Genomic DNA, 19,714 nt, shown 5'->3' with positions numbered 1-19,714 from the left:
ATTTCGATCTTATTTCCAAAGGTGTTGATTTCATATTTCTGGAAAATGCTAGAAGAGGGTCCTGGGGAGCCGGTGAGGAGTCAGGGGGGGGGGAGGGGGTATTAATCCCACTTCCCAGCCCAATGTTTACTCAAATCCCGTTTCCTAACCCTTTTCTGCCAAAATCTCAGTCTCATTCCCAATTTTTGGTTTGTGATTCAATTCCCAGGCCTTATGCGTCCATCGGCGCAACAAGGACTGATGATGATGATGATGATAAGATGATGATGATGATGATGATAATGATTCCCCTCCCCTTTTCCCCGTAAAATATAGGAAAATCTTAGTTTCCATTTAACCCTTCAGGCACCTCCTTGATTTTTCTTCATGAGCAAAGCTCGTAACAGTAAATTTGAATTTATTTATTTTTTTTTTTTTTTTCTTGGGCCCAAAATTATTATTTATTTATAAAATAATAATTTTTTTTTCTTTTATCCACTTTTGCCCAAAAAAAACGATTATAATCAAACGCAGCATTCCTTTCAAGAGAACAGCTCGTACACTCCTTTTCATTTAATTTTCCACCAGCGCATGCAGAGTTCGAGAGAGGCTCTTATTATACCAGTGTCTGTAGCATTTAGCTTTTAATTAAATCTTCCCAACCTTAAAATGATTTTTGATGTTTGTTTGTTTAATTTAAATAAGAGTCATTTCTCGAAGGGAAAATGATTTTTGGTTCTTTTTTGTCCCTGTGGGCTCCAAATTAAACCAATTTAAAATTTATTTATTTACGTATAATTATTATTTTGCTTTCCTGTATGCCACTTTTTGCCTCAGCATAATTTTTATTGTCACAAGGGGGGCGGCAGTTGAGCGTTTTTTTGCAGTTAAAATATCTGGTGATAAAGGGGAACAAGATCGATTTATTAATTTCGGAAACGCACCTGCATCCCTTTCAAGAGAACAGCTCGTACGACTTGCTGTTTAATTCAACTTTCTACCAGCTCATTCAGAGATCGATAAAGAGGCCCTTATGTTACCAAAATTATACCATTTAGTTTTTAATTAAAATGAGTCATTCCCGGAACCTTGAAAATGATTTTTAATGATTGTTTGTTTAATTTAAATAAGAGTCATTTCTCGAAGGGAAAGTGATTTTTGGTTCTTTTTTGTACCTGTGTGCTTCAAATTTTACTATTTACTTATAATTCAATTTTCTACCAGCTCATGCATAGATCGATAGAGGGCCCATAAAAATACCAATAATAATATATACCATTTTTATACCACCTAGCTTTTAATTAAAATGAGTCATTCCTGGGACCTTGAAAGTAATTTTTGATGTTTGTTTGTCGCCATGGGCTCCAAACCAATTTAATTTTTTATACTAGATTGTCCAAAAATGACTTTTTTTACCAATCAGCTAGTTTTTTAAAAGCAATTTTCCACCAGAATATTCATATTTCTGTTCGATAGTGAGCAAACGCATTTTTAACAAAAATCTTTGTCTTAAGTTACAGTATTGTGATCTACAGCTGTTCAAAACCTAGCAGCGGTATATTCTTTGCTATTAATTTGTATCGAAAAAAAAAAGAACAAGGGCAGAATTGTAAAGAGTTTCTATGGTAGAAAATCACAAAGTAATTTTCCCCTGCTGAGTTTAGAACTCCTTAGATTTTATTTTTAACAATATTCTTTTTATTAATTAAAATGAATAAGTTTAGAACTCCTTAGGAAAGTATTGTTTTTAATTCTTTTTTATAGACGAGGTATTCTTTTTTATTAATTAAAATGAATAAAAGGAGAACGAGCGTATAATTGCTGGGCTTTGAAACCTAATATTTAAGTTGCACAAAATAAGTTCTCAGAAACCCAGTTTGCTGAAACAAAAAATCTTTAGAAATAGCTCCTAGTTTAATTAAAGTGGCATGTTATAGAAATGGGACATATTGTAAAGGTCGCTCTGCTTTGCATGATGCTTAGTTAAGCCTGATAAAATTATCAACACCAAACACTTCGGTTGGCCGACTGATCCACGCCGAATTAAAATACACACATGCGTACCTTCCAGAATTTAATATCAAGTCAGTGTGTTCACTCAACATATTGCAAGGGAAGAGTAGGACTAAGGCAATTAGCAAGGACCATAAAAAAGCGAGAAAGCCAGAATTCAATACGTACGTGTTTTCAGTGGAAGTCCTTCAAAGTTTCAATGGCCTTCATTTCCTCTCGTTTAGAGGACAGCTGGTGTTTGTTTCTATTTCATTCAAACGTCAGTAAAAGCAGCCCAGTTTACTATCAGTCAACTCTTATAACCTGTGTTGTCACCTCACTTCTAGCACCGATGGCAGTGGTGGGAAATGTTTTGATCATGGCGGCAATTTGGAGGAACCCGTCTCTCAGGACTCCATCTTATGTTCTTCTTGCTGGTTTGGCCTTCACAGACTTCTGCACTGGGTTTTTAAGTCAGCCGTTTCTCGTTATGCACAAATTAGCGGAATTAGCTGAGAACAGAAAGATGATCTGCATTGCTGGTGTTAGCACACAAATCGTTGGATACTACTTTTCCACTCTAACAGTCATTGTCATGACAATAATGGCTGTTGAAAGATGGCTGCATATGAGCCGAAGATCTCTTCTTACAGTGCGTCGAGTCGTTATTATTTATATCACGGTTGTAGTTTTGAATATTGTGTTTTTCGCTAGTCGTGTGTACAACATGTATACAAAAAGAACGTCCAATGCATTTTTTGTCCTTTTTATTTTAGGGGCAGCATCTTGTATTTTTATCACTTTCTTCGCTTATTTTAAAGTTTTTCAAATCATACGTGAGCATCAAAGTCAAGTGCAAACAAATCAAAACGCCATTGACATCCAAAAATATAAAAAGTCTGTATTCACAATTCTGTATATTCTTGCAATATTTTTTCTCAGTTATGTTCCCTTCGTGTGTTCCGTTTTGGTATTTAGCATTATGAACCTAATCGGAAATGAATCATCAGCAGTGGCCTTCAATGCTTCCTCGGCCATTGTGTTTTCTTCGTCGTTTTTGAATCCTTTGCTTTACTATTGGAGGATAAAGGAAATCAGAGATAGTGTAAAAAGTATCGTAAGGAAGTTACGCTGTAAAGAGAACGGAGAGAATTCATAATGATGTTAATATTGTAATGCTTGTTAGGTACTTTAAGAAACAAGAAGAGGTCGAGGAATGATGACCATCATTAATTTTATCAAAATATCAGCACAACATGAGCCACATATATGTTAACGAAAAGTTAGCAACTGATCGGAAATAGAAATTGTATTAAGAAAAAAAGGAAAGTTGTAATTTACTTTTTCAAAGTGCAAACCATGTTTATTGGCTAGCACAATGAAAAATACGGTTCTTTTAATGTTTCATTACTTATTAGTTTTAATGATAGTGTTAGATGAGTGAACATCGTTTGAAGTGTAATAAATAATAATAATAATAATAATAATAATAATAATAATGATAATAATAATAATAATAATAATAATAATAATAATAATAATAATAATAAGAATAAGGCCATTAGGATGATTAAATCAATACAATTAAATTTCCCCAAGGCGTTATGTGTTCTTTGTGATCTTTGCATGATGCCTAGTTCAGCCTGATTAAGATATCAACAACAAACACTTCTGTTGGCTGACCTATCAACGCCAAATTAAAATTATTTAGTTACGTAACGTTCAGAATTTAATATCACAAGACAACCTTCACTCAATTGCTTGGAAAAGGCAAGACAAAACGAAATAGAAAGGACTATAAAAAGTGAAAAAGCCACAATCCACCGTGCATGTCCTTCCCAGTGAGTCCGTTCAAGGCTTCAGAATAACTCGCGGCGATGGCTTTCAACGCCCCTCGTTTACCGAACAACTGGTGTTCGTTTCTATTTCTTTTAAAAGTCAGTAAAAACACCTCAGTTTACTTTCAAGTAACTCTTACAACCAGTGTTGTCACCTCACTTCTAGCACCGATGGCAGTGGTGGGAAATACTTTGATTATCGCGGCAATTTGGAAGAACCCGTCTCTAAGGACTCCATCTTATGTTCTGGCCGGCATGCATGCTGGCTGGCATGGCCTTCACAGACTTCGGCACTGGGTTACTAAGTCAGCCGTTTTTCGCTATGTTCAAGAGAGAAGAAAACGAGCGTACTGCTGGGCTTTGAAATCTTCTCTGATTTAAGTTGCACAAAATAAATTCTCAGAAACTCAGTTTGCTGAAACAAAAACTCTTTAGAAATAACTCCTAGTTTAATTAAAGTGGCATATTATAAGAAATGGGATATATTGTAAAGGTCGCTCTGCTTTCTTCGTGATTGAAATTGCAGAATTTTTAAGAGATAAAGAAATCACTTTTCAGTTTAATTTATTGTGTGTGTGATCTACAAAAGAAAACTAAAAAATAATTAAAACCAACAAACAATTTTCTTTACAAATGAAAAAATCTTTATTAATTCCACAGGATCAATACAAATAGGAGATAAAACCTTTAACATTGTGAACCAATTGGCGGTGTTAGCCTTCGGCCTCGGATGATAACACTTACCTCGCCCTTTGAGTACTAGATTGTATATCACAACAAACCGAATCCAATATAATTGTTGTAATACTGTAGTGAATGAAGTTCTGACCCGCACTATTGCTGCACTTTTAGTGGCTATATATTTTATTTGTCCTGTGCACCATCTGATTAAAAGCGTGTTTGGAAGATATTTGAATAAATTTAAAAAATAAAACATGTACTGATATAAAGTAAATTAATTTATTTCTTAATTTTTTTTCCAAATGGTAGAACTTCCAACATAAATAAGCTCAAAACAGAACACCTTCAGTGCAACTTTGCGCCAGCATGTACAGAGAGATCTTTATGGTGGTTCGTTTTCATATCACGGTGAACCCTTTAAAAAAATATTACGGATATTTCTGTGGGTTCACAAAATTTCTTGCTGTGTGCTTTTACTCTTCGGCTCTTAGAACAAATATTTAATTTCGAGTGCCTGAAATGAGTAATTTGAAGGTAACAAAGAACATTTTTGCGAAAAGCATTGCCTTTGTTTGGCAGTTTCAATCCTGGCAGCAGCTTCTTTCCTGCCATTGATTTCAATTCTAACATTCTAACACTTTTTAGGTAATTAAAAATACAATCCGTTGTTCAATTGTGAATTTTTTATCTTTCCTCAAAATATCAGAACAACGCGAAGTTACCGTCATGAGAACTTATCTACTGATCACAAAAACAAATTCTTCATTTAGAAATAATAGAAACGTGTATGTCTGAATGGTTTATCGGTAGCTTAGCCTGTTAAAATTTTGACATAAAATAATTCAGTTCCCATACTGACCTACGCTTGAGAACCTAGTATGTGCTACCTAAAATTTAGGGAAGAAAATTTAACAAGAAAAAGTATGTCCTATATTCTACATCGACAGTTTCAATGCCCAGCAGGGTTCTCGGTCTTTTTTCATTTATTTTCATCGAGAGAACAAATCATTTGGAAGACAGGTAAAAACCATATTAATCTAATAAGTGTTTTACCCGATTGAAGAAATATTAAACAAATCGTCTTTTATAAAATCCAATAAGTATTATGCCATTAGAACGATGTAATCAATTGTATGTGACTCCCCCAGGGTGTTTTGTGCTATTTGTTACGTTTGTACGATTTTTTCGTTCAGTTTGGTTAAATTCTGACCACAAAATACTTCACAACCTTTAAGAACTTTGTTTTATACTCTAGCAAGGACAATAATATAGTGGAAAAGTTAAGATTTACTGTGCACGTCCTTTGCAGTGAAGCTATTCAAGCAGTTTCGGAGTCGCTCTCCGTGATGGCCTTCAATTCCTCTAGTTTATCGGACAGCTGGTGTCGAATTTTATTTATTCCAAATGCAAGTAAAAGCGCCCAGTTTACTATCAGGTAACTCTTACGGTTTCTGTTGTCACCTCGCTTCTAGCACCGATGGCAGTGGTGGGAAATGCTTTGATTATGGCGGCAATTTGGAAGAAACCGTCTCTGAGGACTCCATCTTATGTTCTTCTTGCTGGTTTGGCCTTCACAGACTTTTGCACTGGGCTACTAAGTCAGCCATTTTTTGTTATTTCCCGAGTGGCGGAATTAACAGGAAACATAAAGTTGTTCTGTAATGTTGGTGTTATCGCAGAAATCGTTGGTAGCTACTTTTCCTCTCTAACAGTCATCGTCATGACAATAATAGCTTTAGAAAGATGGCTGCATATGAGCCGCAGATCTCTTCTTACAGTGCGTCGTGTCGTTATTATTTATATTGCGTTTGTAGTTTTGCTAATTGTGTTTTTTTCTTGTCGCCTGTACGGTAGGTATTATATGAACGAACTCGTAAGTGTAACTTTTGTTATTTTTCTTTTAGGGGCAGTACTCTGCTTCGTTCTCTATATCTACGCTTATTTCAAAGTTTTTCAAATCATACGCGAACATCAAAGTCAAGTACAAACGAATCAAAACGCTATTGACATCGAAAAATACAAAAAATCTTTATTTACAATTCTGTATATTCTAGCAATATTTTTACTGAGTTACGTTCCCTTGGTGTGCTGTCTATTGGTAGTTTTCATTATGGAGAAATTCGAAAATGAATCATCGTCAGCGGCCATAAATGCTTGCGTGGCCGTTGTGTATTCTTCGTCTTTTGTGAATCCCTTGCTTTACTATTGGAGGATAAAGGAAATTAGAGATAGTGCGAGAAGCATTGTCACCAACTTTTGTTGTCCACAAAACGGAGAGGAATCATAACATTTTAATATCGCAACACTTGTCAGATACTTTAAAAAAACAAACAGTGGTTAAGGAATGATGACCAACACATTACTACTCAAAATACCAGTGCAACGGAAATCAAATAGTCATGAGAATCGAACTAAGCAATAAATCAAAATAGAAATTGCATTTAGAAATACTAAATAAAACCACTGTAAAAATGATAACTTTACGAAGTAATCAGTGGAAGCCAGGATAAATGACTACCACAAATGTAAATACACCTAATATGTTAATATTCAATTTCTTTAATTAATATAATTATACTGTTATATAAAAAAAGATAATTTGACCCGCAATAACAATAACATATTTGCCGATGTAATTAGTTTTATTTGATCTTGTAATATAGCGTTTTCACGACAGACATAAAGTTTCCTGCTAAAAAGTACTAAAAAAATCATTTGACCCGCAATAACATAACCTATTTACCGAATGTAATTAGTTTTATTTGATCTTGTAATCAGAGGCATTGTCGCAAGATTGTTTGTAATAAAGCGTTTTCACGACAGACATTAAAGTTTCCTGCTAAAAAGTACCAAAAAACTGATTTGATTAATCTCAAACGTGTTAGAAGAGGGTAATAGTGGGGAGAGGAGGGGGTATTTATAAAAACCTATTTTCTGATTTAATTCATTTTTATTTAGTTTTCCTGTGGAAGCCACAAAAAAATCCGAAACTTGACAACTACATCATCTTTGCTATTGATTTGCAGCGAAAAAATAAGGTTTGTAAAGAGTTCACGTGGCGGGATATCACAAACTTATATTACACTCGTGAGATAGAACCCCATCAATTAGAGAAACAATTAAATGCAAAATAATTAAACAAGCACAGATAAGCAAATACAATGCCATTAGGTTAATTTGATGTATAAGGCTCCCCCAAGTTGTTCTTTGTGATGTTTGTACGAGTTTTAGTTTAGCTTGGTTTAATTTACCAAGCACTTCATTTGGCATACGTAGCCACGTTACTCCAGAATTAAATATCAATGTTAATTAAATATAAGATAAGTTTCACAGAATTGCCAGAGAAGAGTAAAAATGAGGGAATGAGCAGGGACCATAACAAGTGGAAAAGCCAAAATTCACTGTGCAAGTCCTTTACAGTGAAGGACGTGAAGGTCGAGGAATAATGACCATCATATTTTTACTCAAAATATCAGCACAACGTGCATCACATATATAGTAACGAAATGCAAATGGAAATTGTATTTAGGAATAAAAGAAACCTTGTAATATACTTTTACAAAGTAGTCAGTGGAAACCATGTTTATTGGCTAGCGCAAAGGAAAATACGATTCTTTAATATTCCCGCATTACTTACTTATTGTCATGATACTGTTAGATGGGTGAAGAGGGTTTGAAGTGTGATAAAAAAAATAATAAGAAGCCGTATTTAATAAATTTTATTTACCTTTTCGGCGCACGTCACTTTGTCTAAAAACAATTTTGATCTTAAAAGCAATATTGGAAGAATTCTAATAAGAGAACATTTCGATATTCGATTTATATACTTTAATGCAGTACGCTTTGAACGCTAATTACCGCGAAAATATTCTAACATACTCTGTCACCTTTATTTGTATTTAATGGAACTCGACCGTTATCTTTCCCCGGGGAGGGGGGGTACTCCCTATAATGGCCTCTCGGGGAGGCTCCGCCCGAAAGGGGTACCTTTTTCAGGATTCAGATATATAAAAGAGTAGGTATTTCACGAGTTTAGGTATGCGAAAGGGTATGGAAATCTGTCATTTAGGTTTTTGAAAGGGCCTTTAATTAAAATATTTCGAATTTATGGCTGCATTATTTCAATTCATTAAGCGCTACTTGAAAATGACAAGAAAACGTCATGTTTTAAGTCTATACCATGACTTTCAGGTATATGAAAGGGGTACATAAAAGGGTAAGGGGTAAGAGCTCGGGGCGGAGCCTCCCTGTACAAAACTTTGTTGGGTACCCCCCGGGTATCTTTCTTTCTACTTGATGATGGAGTCAAGATGACTTCAAAACGTCGGAGTCTTATTTCGCTTACTTTTAGGGACGGACCATTATTTTCTTGGAGGGGGGGGGGGAGAGAGAAAAATTTTCCTCTGCAAACTTTTTTTTTTTAGTTTATGCACCTCTGCAAACATTTTTTTTTGAAATTCTTACTATTTTTTGTTATACATATCGTGTTTGCAAACAAATTATTTTGTCTTTCCAGGCCCTGCAAACAATTGTTTTCAATATTTTTCATCCCCCCCCCTCCAAAAAAATAATGGTCCGTCCCTTATAGTCAATTAAATATTCAGTGGAAGATGGATTGGATTGTAAACGCGCTTTAACTGCAGCCATGAAATAAATAAGTTAGGTTTTTTCATCTTTCTCTGAAGTGCAAAAAATTTCCAACTTGAGCAAACCTTAAAACACACGTTTTTCAATTTAGCCTTGTTCAGGTTCATGTAGAGACACCGTTATAATACCAAAATTTACAGCTTTCAATTAAAGAAGGAGTAATTCCTTAAAGGGACACTGTCACCAGCTTCACTTCAAAAAATCAAGAGCCTGAAGACATATGGAAACCTACGAATAGTGGTCCAGTTTTGTTTTAAGTTACTATGCCAGTGCACTGAAGCTCAAAACATGTGGTAGTTATGTGATATCATCAGGAACTTTTGATCTCAACTAGAATAAGTCAGGCTGCTCTTGTGGACTAGTTCTGCTCTTGTAAACTAGAAAAACTTTTGGACATTATTATGACCCCCTTCTTCCTTCAACAACAATTATCTTGATGCACTAGGTGAATTTACTATGCGAGAAGGCCACTTTGCCAATTTTGGCACTTTTTAACCAAAAGCAGTAAAATCCCCGTGATAGTGTCCCTTTAAGGGTTAATTACAATGGTTTTGGATGAGTATTTTCCCCCATGGGCTTCCAAACCAACTTAATTGTCAAAATGAGGTTTTTCATACCGCTTTTATTAAAAATAAAATAATTTATCAAGCTCACTACAAATACAGTGGCATTAGATTAAAATAGGCGTATTTTTTTAACATGTAGCTTTTAAGTAAAATGCGAGTTATTCCTGGAAGGTCCAGATAAATTTTAAGTTTTTTTTTTTCGTTGGGCTTCCGCCAAAACAATTTAATTATTTACGACCCTAGAGTGTCCAAAATAATAATTTTCTTCCATTGTACTATTTTCCAATAGAATTTTTCTCATCAGTGTTGTTTCTGTTTATTAGTAAGCAAACTATTCTTTATCAAGAAGCATTGCTATTATTCTACAGTTTGAGACCTTACAACTGAATTTCCCGTGCTTTTCGGACGGTTCTTTTTAAGATGTCATTTCCTTTGCATAATAATAACGGAGCTCCACAGCGGCCCAAAAGGCCGCAGAGCGGAGCCCCATAACCATAGAAAATCCACAGAAATAGGAAAACCAAGAACTTCAGTTTTCATGGTCATCATAGCTAGCAGCATGGCTCGTGGGCGCGTACCAACGTACGTCGCCCACTTCAGAAATAGATTAACCCTAATCTCTGATACTGGGCATCCACGTTATGGCCAATTGACAGCTGTCAATGCAAGGTGTCCGCTGACCAGTATCACGTGACCATATCGCGGGCTCAGGTATAAAACTCATCGAGGTCAAGTGTTTTTCTTTTTAAAGTCAACCGCTGACCGGAATTTTTTTTTGTTGGATCGCGGGGTCAAGTCTAATTTTTTTCCCTCTCGTTGGTTAGTGACTTAAATAAAGACTCGTTTGGTCAGTAATTATAAAAACCTATTTGTCTGATTGAATTAATTTTTATTTACTTTTCCTGTATAAGTCACTTTTTATCACAACAGAATTTTGATTTCAAAGTCATTGTCACAAGATGGTTTGTAATAAAGAGTTTTCACAACGGCCATAAAACTTTCTGCAAAAAGTAAATGAATTAATTGATTTTATTAATCTCGGATATGCTAGAATTTGCTTTTATGGGCAAAGCTCGTAGCAGTAGATCTTTAATTCAACTTTCTACCAGTTAATGCAGAGAGATCCTTATAATAACCAATTTTTATAACATCTAGCTTTAAATTAAACTATGAGTCATTACTGGAAGATTAAAAACAATTTCATCATTGTTTATCCTTATGGATTTCCAAACCAATTTAATATTTTTACAGTTTCGTGCCAAAGGAACTCTCAAGTGTTCAAACTGAGTAATTTTTTAGCAGTGGGATCTCTTTGAAAGCAGCTTTTTCACCAGAATGAATCTGTTTGAAAGTGAGCAAACAAATTTTTAACTAGGAGCGTGGTCGTTATATCACGAATAAAAAATTGACAGCTGTTTTTCCTTCCTATTGAATTGCACGAAAACAAAAGAAGAATTGTTAAGAGTTCTTTTGGCACGAAATTGTAAACATATTTTCCATGAAATAAGAACCCTTAAGAAAACCAAGTGAAGGCCAAATTAATAATTAAACACGATCAATGAAACAAATTATTTGACATTAGGCTGATTTAATGAAGAAATCTCCCCCAAGTTGTTTTGTGTTACTTGTTTTGCTTTTACGATTTTTAGCTCAGCCTGGTTTAATTTCCAAGCCCAAGCAGTATAGTTGGTATAATATTGTACGCCGAATTCAAAGTATACATAGTTGGAACTAAATACCACGATTGTGTTCACTGAATGGCCAGGGGAGAGTGGAAGTGAAGAAATCACCATAGGCCGCAAATTTACCAAAAAGAGCAATCTTCAGCCTCTTCCTTTGCCTTGAAATTGTCCGAAACTTGAAATGTCCTTCAATTTCTCGCGTTTACGGGACAGTTGGTGTTTGTTTCCACCTATTTATAACGCCAGTGAAGGTGCCTCAGTTTACTATCAGATAACCCTTACAGCCTGTGTTGTCACCTCACTTCTAGCACCGATGGCAGTGGTGGGAAATGCTTTGATTATGGCGTCAATTTGGAAGAGCCCGTCTCTCAGGACTCCATCTTATGTTCTTCTTGCTGGTTTGGCCTTTACAGACTTTTGCACTGGGCTACTAAGTCAGCCTTTTTATGTTATATACCGATTGGCTGAATTAATAGGGAACATAGAGATGTTTTGCATTGCTGGAGTAGTCGCGGAAAGCGTCGCACTTTATTTTTCTTCCTTGACGTTCGTCGTGATCACGATGGTAGCTGTAGAAAGATGGCTGCACATGAGCCGGCGATCTCTTCTTACAGTTCGTCGAGTCGTTATTATCTACGTTCTGTTTGCAGTTTTTCTAGTTGTCATGTTAGCTGCTCGCATGTACTGGAGGGGAAACAAAGGGATCAGAAATGTATTGCTTGCTCTCTACTTTTTGTCCGCAGCACTTTGTATCGGTCTCACTGTCTTTGCTTATTTAAAAGTTTTTCGAATCATACGTAACCATCAAATTCAAGTGCAAACAAATGAAAACGCTATTAACATGGAAAAATTCAAAAAGTCTATCTTCACAATTCTTTATATTCTTGGAGTTTTTGTGTTGAGTTACATGTCTTATTTGTGTTGCTTACTAGTCTACTTTTTAGAAAATAAGGGCGACAAATCGCACGTTGCGGCCATTAATGCATGCACTGCCGTTGTGTTTTCTTCGTCGTTTTTCAATCCCTTGCTTTACTGTTGGAGGATAAAGGAAATTAAAGATAGCGTGAGAAGTATCCTAAGGAACTTATTTTGTAACGAAAACGGAGACGGATCATAATAACTTAACTATTGTAAAACTTGTGAGATACTTTAAACAACAACGTTGAAAAATGATGACCCTTAAATGTCTTCTCGAAATATCATAACATCGTGCGTCACGTAGTCCTGAGATTTTACTGGGTGATCGCAAATGAAAATTACAAATAGAAATAATAGAAACCTTGTAATTTCCATAAGGAAGCATTCAGTGGAAGGCAGGGTTTTTGGCTACTGCTATGAGAAATACAAAGACTCCATTTATATTCCACTACTTACTTATTGTAATGATACTGTAAGAGGAATGATGATCGTGTGATTTTCCCGGATTTAATTGGTTCTATTTTGTCTTCCCAAACAAGACTTTTTTTATGAATTTGATCTTCTTTCAAAGGCATTGCCACAAGAAAGTCACTTGTAATAAGGCGTTTTCATGACAGTCATAACTTTCCTGCTAAAAAGTAAAAGAATGGATTTCATTATTCTTTGAAGTGCTAGAATTTTCTTCAGGAGCAAAGCTCGTAGCACCAGATTTTCATTTCAACTTTCCACCAGCTCATGCAGAGAGCTAGAGACTCTTACAATAGTACCCAGTGTTCATAACATGAATAGCTTTTAATTAAATATTAATCATTCTTGTAAGGTTAAAAAGATTTTATTGATCTTTGTTTATCCCTCTCAAACCAAATTAACAGTTTAGCCATAAGTATGCTAAATGGGCAATGCTCTCATCAGATCAATTATCAAAAGAAAAAAAATGAATTGTATGTTAAGGGGTTCCTATGGCAGAAAATTACAAAGTTAGCCAAGAAACCCTTTCATTAGAGAAACAATCAAACGCAAAATAATTGAAGGAGCTTACTAAAACAAATAAAAGGAGATTAAGGTAAAATGATTAGAAAGCTCCCCCAAGTTGTTTCGAGCTATTTGAGATGTTTGTATGATTTTTAGCTTAGATACGTTACTTTTTCAACACCAAAGAGTTCAGTTGGTATACAGAGCCAAACCGAATTAAACATACACTCACTTCAGGAAATTAGATGTCAAAAGATAGAGTTCACAGGATTGTCTTTGAAGAAAAGAAATACGAAATTTCGCAAGAACCATAAACAAGTGTAAGTGCATGTCCTTTTCCGTGAAGCTGTTAATTTTCGAAGTTTCAAAGTAACTCTCGGCAATGGCCTTTAATTCCTCTCGTTTACCGGACAGCTGGTGTTTGTTTATAACTCCTCTAAATGCCATTTCCTCAGTACTATCAGGTTACTCTTACAGCGTGTGTTGTCACCTCACTTCACTAGCACCGATGGCAGTGCTAGGAAACATTCTCATTATGGCGGTTGATTTTCAACCATGCAGCTTTTTAGACTATTTAGCAGCTTTTAGTAAGGCATCAAGTGATTCGTTTGTCCCCATGGTCTTCAATACCAATTGAACTGTTATGCCAAAAGTGTCTACAATGAATTCTTTCCTTCGAGTGTGCTTTATTTCAATAGCAATTTTCTCATCAGACCCAATTTCTGTTTGAAAGTGTGCAAAAAATATTTAATAAAAATCTGGTTTGTCTCAAGTAATTATACAGTTTTAAACCCGACAGCTGCAATTTCTTTACTATTGAATTGCGCTGAAAAAGAAAAAAAAAATAAATTGTATGTTAGGGGTTCCTATGGCAAAAAATTACAAAGTTAGCGAAGAAACCCTTCAATTTGAGAAACAATCAAAAGCAAAATAATTGAAGGAGCTTACTAAAAGGTGATATGATTAGAAAGCTCCCCCAAGTTGTTTCGAGCTATTTGTGATGTTTGTATAATTTTTAATTTAGCTACGTTACCTTTTCAACACCATACAGTTCAGTTGGCACACAGAGCCAAACCGAATTAAATACACACACTTTAAGAAATTAGATATCACAAGATAGTGTCCACACAGACTTGTCTTGGAAGAAAAGGAATAAGAAAATTTGCAAGACCAACAAACAAGATTAAAAGCTAAAAATCACTGTGCACGTCCTTTTCCGTGGAGCCGTTGAAAGATTCAGGGATACTCGGGGAAATGGCCGTCAATTCCTCTCGTTTACCGGTCAGCTGGTGTTCGATTTTATCTACTCACAGTTCCTTAGCTTACTATCAGGTAACCCTTACAACGTGTGTTGTCACCTTACTACTAGCACCGATGGCAGTGTTGGGCAACGCATGCATTATGGTAGCAATTTGGAGGAGCCCGTCTCTAAAGACTCCATCTTATGTTCTTCTTGCTGGTTTGGCCTTCACAGACTTTTGCACTGGGTTACTGAGTCAACCATTTTTTGTTATGTACCGTTTAGCGGGATTGGCTGGGAACAGAAAGTGGTTCTGCATTGCTGGTGTTATCACGGAAATTGTTGGATACTACTTTTCCTCTCTAACAGTCATCGTCATGACAATAATAGCTGTAGAAAGATGGCTGCATATGAGCCGAAGATCTCTTCTAACAGTGCGTCGAGTCGTTATTATTTATATCACGTTTGTAGTTTTGCTAATTGCATTTTACAGTTGTCGCATGTACAATTGGTATTATACGAATGACTACTTCGGTGTATTTATGGTTATTTTAGCTCTAGGGGCAGCCTCTTGTTTCCTTGTCACCGTCTTCGCTTACTTCAAAGTTTTTCGAATCATACGTGAGCATCAAAGTCAAGTGCAAACAAATCAAAACGCCATTGACATCCAAAAATACAAAAAATCTATATTCACAATTCTGTATATTCTTGCCATATTTTTAATGAGTTACGTTCCCTACGTGTGTTGCCTTTTGGTGATCAGAATTATGGACAAATTTGGAACTGACTTCGCGGTAGCAACCCAGAATGTTTGCGGGGCCATTGTGTTTTCTTCATCATTTTTCAATCCCTTGCTTTACTACTGGAGAATAAAGGAAATAAGAGATAGTGTAAGGCCTATGGTTAGGAAGGTATGTTGTAAAGAGAACGTAGATGAATCATGACATATTCTTATAGTGGAACACTTGTTACATATTCAAAAAACAATCAGTGGTTTTATGATGACTACTTGCTTATTCCTCAAAATATCAGTACTACGTTAGTCTTACTGTCATGTGATTCTAGCCACTGATACTGAACAAAAACAGAAATAATAGAAATCTTGCAAGTAATGTTTAATTACAAGTAGTAGAAACCAGCCTAGTTCTATTATGCGCGCGGATGGCAGATCCGAATCAACCTCTGCCGTGTCTGTGCTATCTTTCTGTTTTCTTTGTCGTTTTTTAATTCCTTGCTTTACTATTGGAGGATAAAGTAAATAAGGGACTGATAGTGCAAAAAATATGGAAAGGAAGGTATGTTATAAAGAAAACGTAGAGGCATCATGATAAATTTCAATATTGTAACACTTGTTAGCTAATGGAAAAAATTATGGTTTAGTGATGACTATCTGATCTTTTTTGCATTTAGCAATAATAGAAACCTTGAAAGTAACGTTTAGAAGTAATCTTTGAAAGCCAGGTTGTGGCTGTTGCTATGAAGGAGACAACACTCCTTTTAAGATTCCATTTCCTATTAGTAATGACACTGTGAGATGAATAAAGATTGTTTCATCTGTAATCAAACTTGTTTGCTGGGTTTTTTTAATATTTCCCTGTACAAATCACTGACTATAAATTGACTTCTTTTTCTAACAGAAATGCTCGAATTTTCACCATGTAGAAGGAAAGTGATCTTTACATGCATATCTCGTAATGAACAAACACAGCGATGTAATTTCCATCATAAAGAAAGCAGAGTTTCCTTAACAATACATCCAATTTTCATAACTTTTATTGCCACTTTTAATTAAATTAGGGGAGATTTCTAAAAGTTCTTCCATTAGAAAACTGGGTGTCTCGGGGATGTACAAATTAACTAAAGGAGACAAATGTAAACAACTTAAGAGACAGTTGCTGTATTCTACTTTGAAAAGTTTCATAGCCCAGCAGTGCTCTTGTTCATTTTTTACTGATGTTCGTCAAGAAGAAGAACATTTCGTCTGGAAAGAGAATTTAAACGAACATTTATGGAAATTAAACAAATCTTCTCTTATAAAATCAACTTTGAGAATGCATAGGAAATTCAATCTTAGTATTATGCAATTAAACCGATTTAATCAATACAATTGAACTCTCCCAAGGTGTTTTGTGTTATTTGTGATCTTTGCATGATGCTCAGTTCCGCCTGATAAAATTCTAAATTGGCTGACCTATCCACGCCGAATCAAAATTATTCAGTTACGTACCATTCGAATTTTTAAAAATCACAAGACAACCTTCACTCAACTGCTAGGGAAAGGCAGGAAAAAACGAATTAGCAAGGGCTATAAAAGTGGAAAAGCGAAAATTCACCGTGCACATCCTTTAAAGTGAATCCGTTCGAGGCTTCAGAGTAACTCTCGGCAATGGCCTTCAATTCTTCTCGTTTACCGGACAGCTGGTGTTGGTTTCCGTTTTCTCTAAATGCCAGTAAAAGCAACTCAGTTTACTATCAGGTACTTCTTACATTCAGTGTTGTCATCTCACTTTTAGCACCGATGGCAGTGGTAGCAAATGCTTTCATTTTGGCGGCAATTTGGAAGAACCCGTCTCTCAGGACTCCATCCTATGTTCTTCTTGCTGGTTTGGCCTTCACAGACTTTTGCACTGGGTTACTAAGTCAACCATTTTATGTGGTGTACCAACTGATGGAATTAGCTGGGAACAGAAAGATGTACTGCATTGCTGGTGTTATCACAGAAAGTGTTGCATACTACCTTTCCACCCTAACAGGTCTGGTCATGACAATAATAGCTGTAGAAAGATGGCTGCATATGAGCCGAAGAACTCTTCTTACGGTGCGTCGAGTCGTTGTTATTTATATCATGTTTGCAGTTTTGCTAACTGTGTTCTACGCATGTCGCATGTATAATTGGTATTATACGAATGACAAATCCGGTGTATTTATGGTTATTTTAGTTCTGGGGGCGGCCTTTTGTTTCCTTGTCACCGTCTTCGCTTATTTCAAAGTTTTTTTTTAATCATACGTGAACATCAAAGTCAAGTGCAAACAAATCAAAACACCATTGACATCGAAAAATACAAAAAATCTGTATTTACAATTCTGTATATTCTTGCAATATTTTTACTAAGTTACGTACCCTACGTGTGTTGTCTTTTGGTAATCAGCATTCAGGACAAATTCGGAACTAACTTAGCAGCAGGAGCCCAGAATGTTTGCGGGGCCATTCTGTTTTCTTCATCGTTTTTCAATCCCTTGCTTTACTATTGGAGGATAAAGGAAATTAGAGATAGCGTAAGAAGTATCGTAAGGAAGTTTTGTTGTAAAGAAAACGGCGAGGAATCATAAGAATTTCAATATTGTTACACTTGTTAGATACGTTAATAAACAAACGGTGGATCGGGAATTATGACCATAAAATTTCTCCTGAAGATATAAGTACAACGGGAATCAAACAGTAATGAGAATTAAGCAACTAATCACAAATATTTTGCATTTAGAAATTCTTACTAGAACCATTGTTATTACCTTTACGAAGTAATCAGTGGAAACCAGGGTTTCTGGTTACCAGAACATTGAACATTTTCGATGACTTTATTCAGTCTATATGAAAACTATACCCCTTTTAGGATTGATACGTAACATCCATGAGTTGCAAGAGGAAGATAACAATTTTGCAATCCTGTTTTAGATTTGACAATATGACTAAATCGTTCGCATATAAAAGTGAGTCTAATTTTGCGCCGTTTGGTTGGACAAAGGATCAGATAAAATATTTCCGAAAGAAAAGTGGTGCTATTAATAAAGAGGTTAAACAGTAACGGACTTAAGATACAACCTTGTCGTACCCCTCTTGCATATTGAAAGGATCGTGTTTCGTTTTTTTTTTTCCAATTTTTATGGAACATTTAGAGTTCAAGTACAAACTTTTAACCCCTTGCCTACCAGAGCCAAACACACCAAGCTACCGGCGGCCATATTGAATTTTTAATGAGATTCTAAATTTGGCTAAGCAATAGCATCTTTTCAGATAAAATATTAAAGTACATCTAGATTAAGCATTTACAACGAGTTCCTCTGCCTTTTCCGCATTCTCTTACTGTACTGTTGACTCGTACAGCTCCCCGGCGAACTCCTTGACCATGTGCATTTGGAGGTTCAATTTCTTCGATCGATCGAGGCTTCTTCTTCGCCACCTTCTTCTTCTTTTTGTTCATACTCTTTAGAATCACTTGGCATTAATTCGCTGTGGCTTAAATCGCTTACATCAGAGTCGCGATCGGCAAAAAATTCAGCAATAGCTTCATCTGTGTCCATTCCGCCTTCACGCACACAAGCCGCCATTTTGTACATTGTCCGAGCAAAAAGCAATTTTATTGGGTCAGCGGTGTTTCAAAAGTAGTGCTAGATCTTCTCAACAACCGGGGATGATTTATTCAAGGCATCGCGAACAACCAGGCTTTCAGTGATGTCTTTTGGTTGAGGACGTATATATACGTCCTCGGTCGTTGCGTGACATTAGAGAGGACGTATATATACGTCCTTGGTAGGCAAGGGGAAAAGGCAGAGGAACTCGTTGTAAATGCTTAATCTAGATGTACTTTAAACTGTAAAAGCAACCTCCGACATTTATTTTTAATAGCTTTAATAAGTGACCATCATGGCAAACTTAGTCAAAAGCTTTTTTGAAATCTACGAAACAAGCGTAGATTTTCTCGTTATGGTTATGCACACATTAATCTGCTAACGTTCTTAATGCAAAATATGGTCTGCTATACGATTATTTGATAGGAATCCAATCTGAGAATTGTGGAGAAAATTACAAGAGTTGACATGCTTAAGCAGTCTTTGGTTCAAAATAGAACGTAAACATTTTCCCAGACAACTTGAAACACAAATTCTCCAATAATTTGATGGATCACTTCCTCCTCCTGATTTATATTTTGGTGTAACAAGACCGTGGCACCTCGTCTCAGGCATTTTACCTGAATTAAGAATTGAATTAAAGCGCTTAATCAAACTTGTTCGCTGGTGTTTCTCATATATACCTCCCTGTACAGATCGCACACTATAAATAATACTCTTTTCTAGATCTGTAACAGAAATGTTCGAATTTCCAGCATGAAGAAGGAGAGTAAACTTTACATGGATATCACATATTAAACAAACACAATGGTTTTTCCTCTCTTGGAAATGCTGTAATTTACATCATAAAGA

At 35.7% G+C, this 19,714-nt stretch overlaps 3 protein-coding genes and 1 pseudogene across 3 annotated transcripts; all 4 read left to right on the top strand.

The window, feature by feature from the left end:
* Positions 1–2,018: 2,018 nt before the first annotated feature.
* LOC144656515 (uncharacterized) lies at positions 2,019–3,288 on the top strand. Its single transcript, XM_078516738.1, has one exon. It carries the CDS (start codon positions 2,036–2,038, stop codon positions 3,128–3,130), a length of 1,095 nt encoding a protein of 364 aa, XP_078372864.1. The 5' UTR covers positions 2,019–2,035; the 3' UTR covers positions 3,131–3,288.
* A 560-nt stretch (positions 3,289–3,848) lies between these two features.
* On the top strand, positions 3,849–6,814 carry LOC144656066 (putative G-protein coupled receptor 63). The gene is made up of 2 exons (XM_078516285.1): positions 3,849–3,938; positions 5,926–6,814. Exons 1-2 carry the CDS (start codon positions 3,849–3,851, stop codon positions 6,775–6,777), a joined length of 942 nt encoding a protein of 313 aa, XP_078372411.1. The 3' UTR covers positions 6,778–6,814.
* A 6,843-nt stretch (positions 6,815–13,657) lies between these two features.
* Positions 13,658–16,020, top strand: LOC144659025 (putative G-protein coupled receptor 63). Its single transcript, XM_078519558.1, has 2 exons — positions 13,658–13,739; positions 14,597–16,020. Exons 1-2 carry the CDS (start codon positions 13,658–13,660, stop codon positions 15,457–15,459), a joined length of 945 nt encoding a protein of 314 aa, XP_078375684.1. The 3' UTR covers positions 15,460–16,020.
* Positions 16,021–16,839: 819 nt separating this feature from the next.
* Positions 16,840–18,048, top strand: LOC144656065 (putative G-protein coupled receptor 45; annotated as a pseudogene).
* The last annotated feature ends 1,666 nt before the right edge of the window (positions 18,049–19,714 follow it).

This window comes from Oculina patagonica, chromosome 6 (assembly GCF_052425735.1).
Source record: "Oculina patagonica isolate OP01 chromosome 6, crgOcupat, whole genome shotgun sequence".
Lineage (NCBI taxonomy): Eukaryota > Metazoa > Cnidaria > Anthozoa > Scleractinia > Oculinidae > Oculina > Oculina patagonica.
This window is presented reverse-complemented; position numbering and strand designations above follow the sequence as displayed.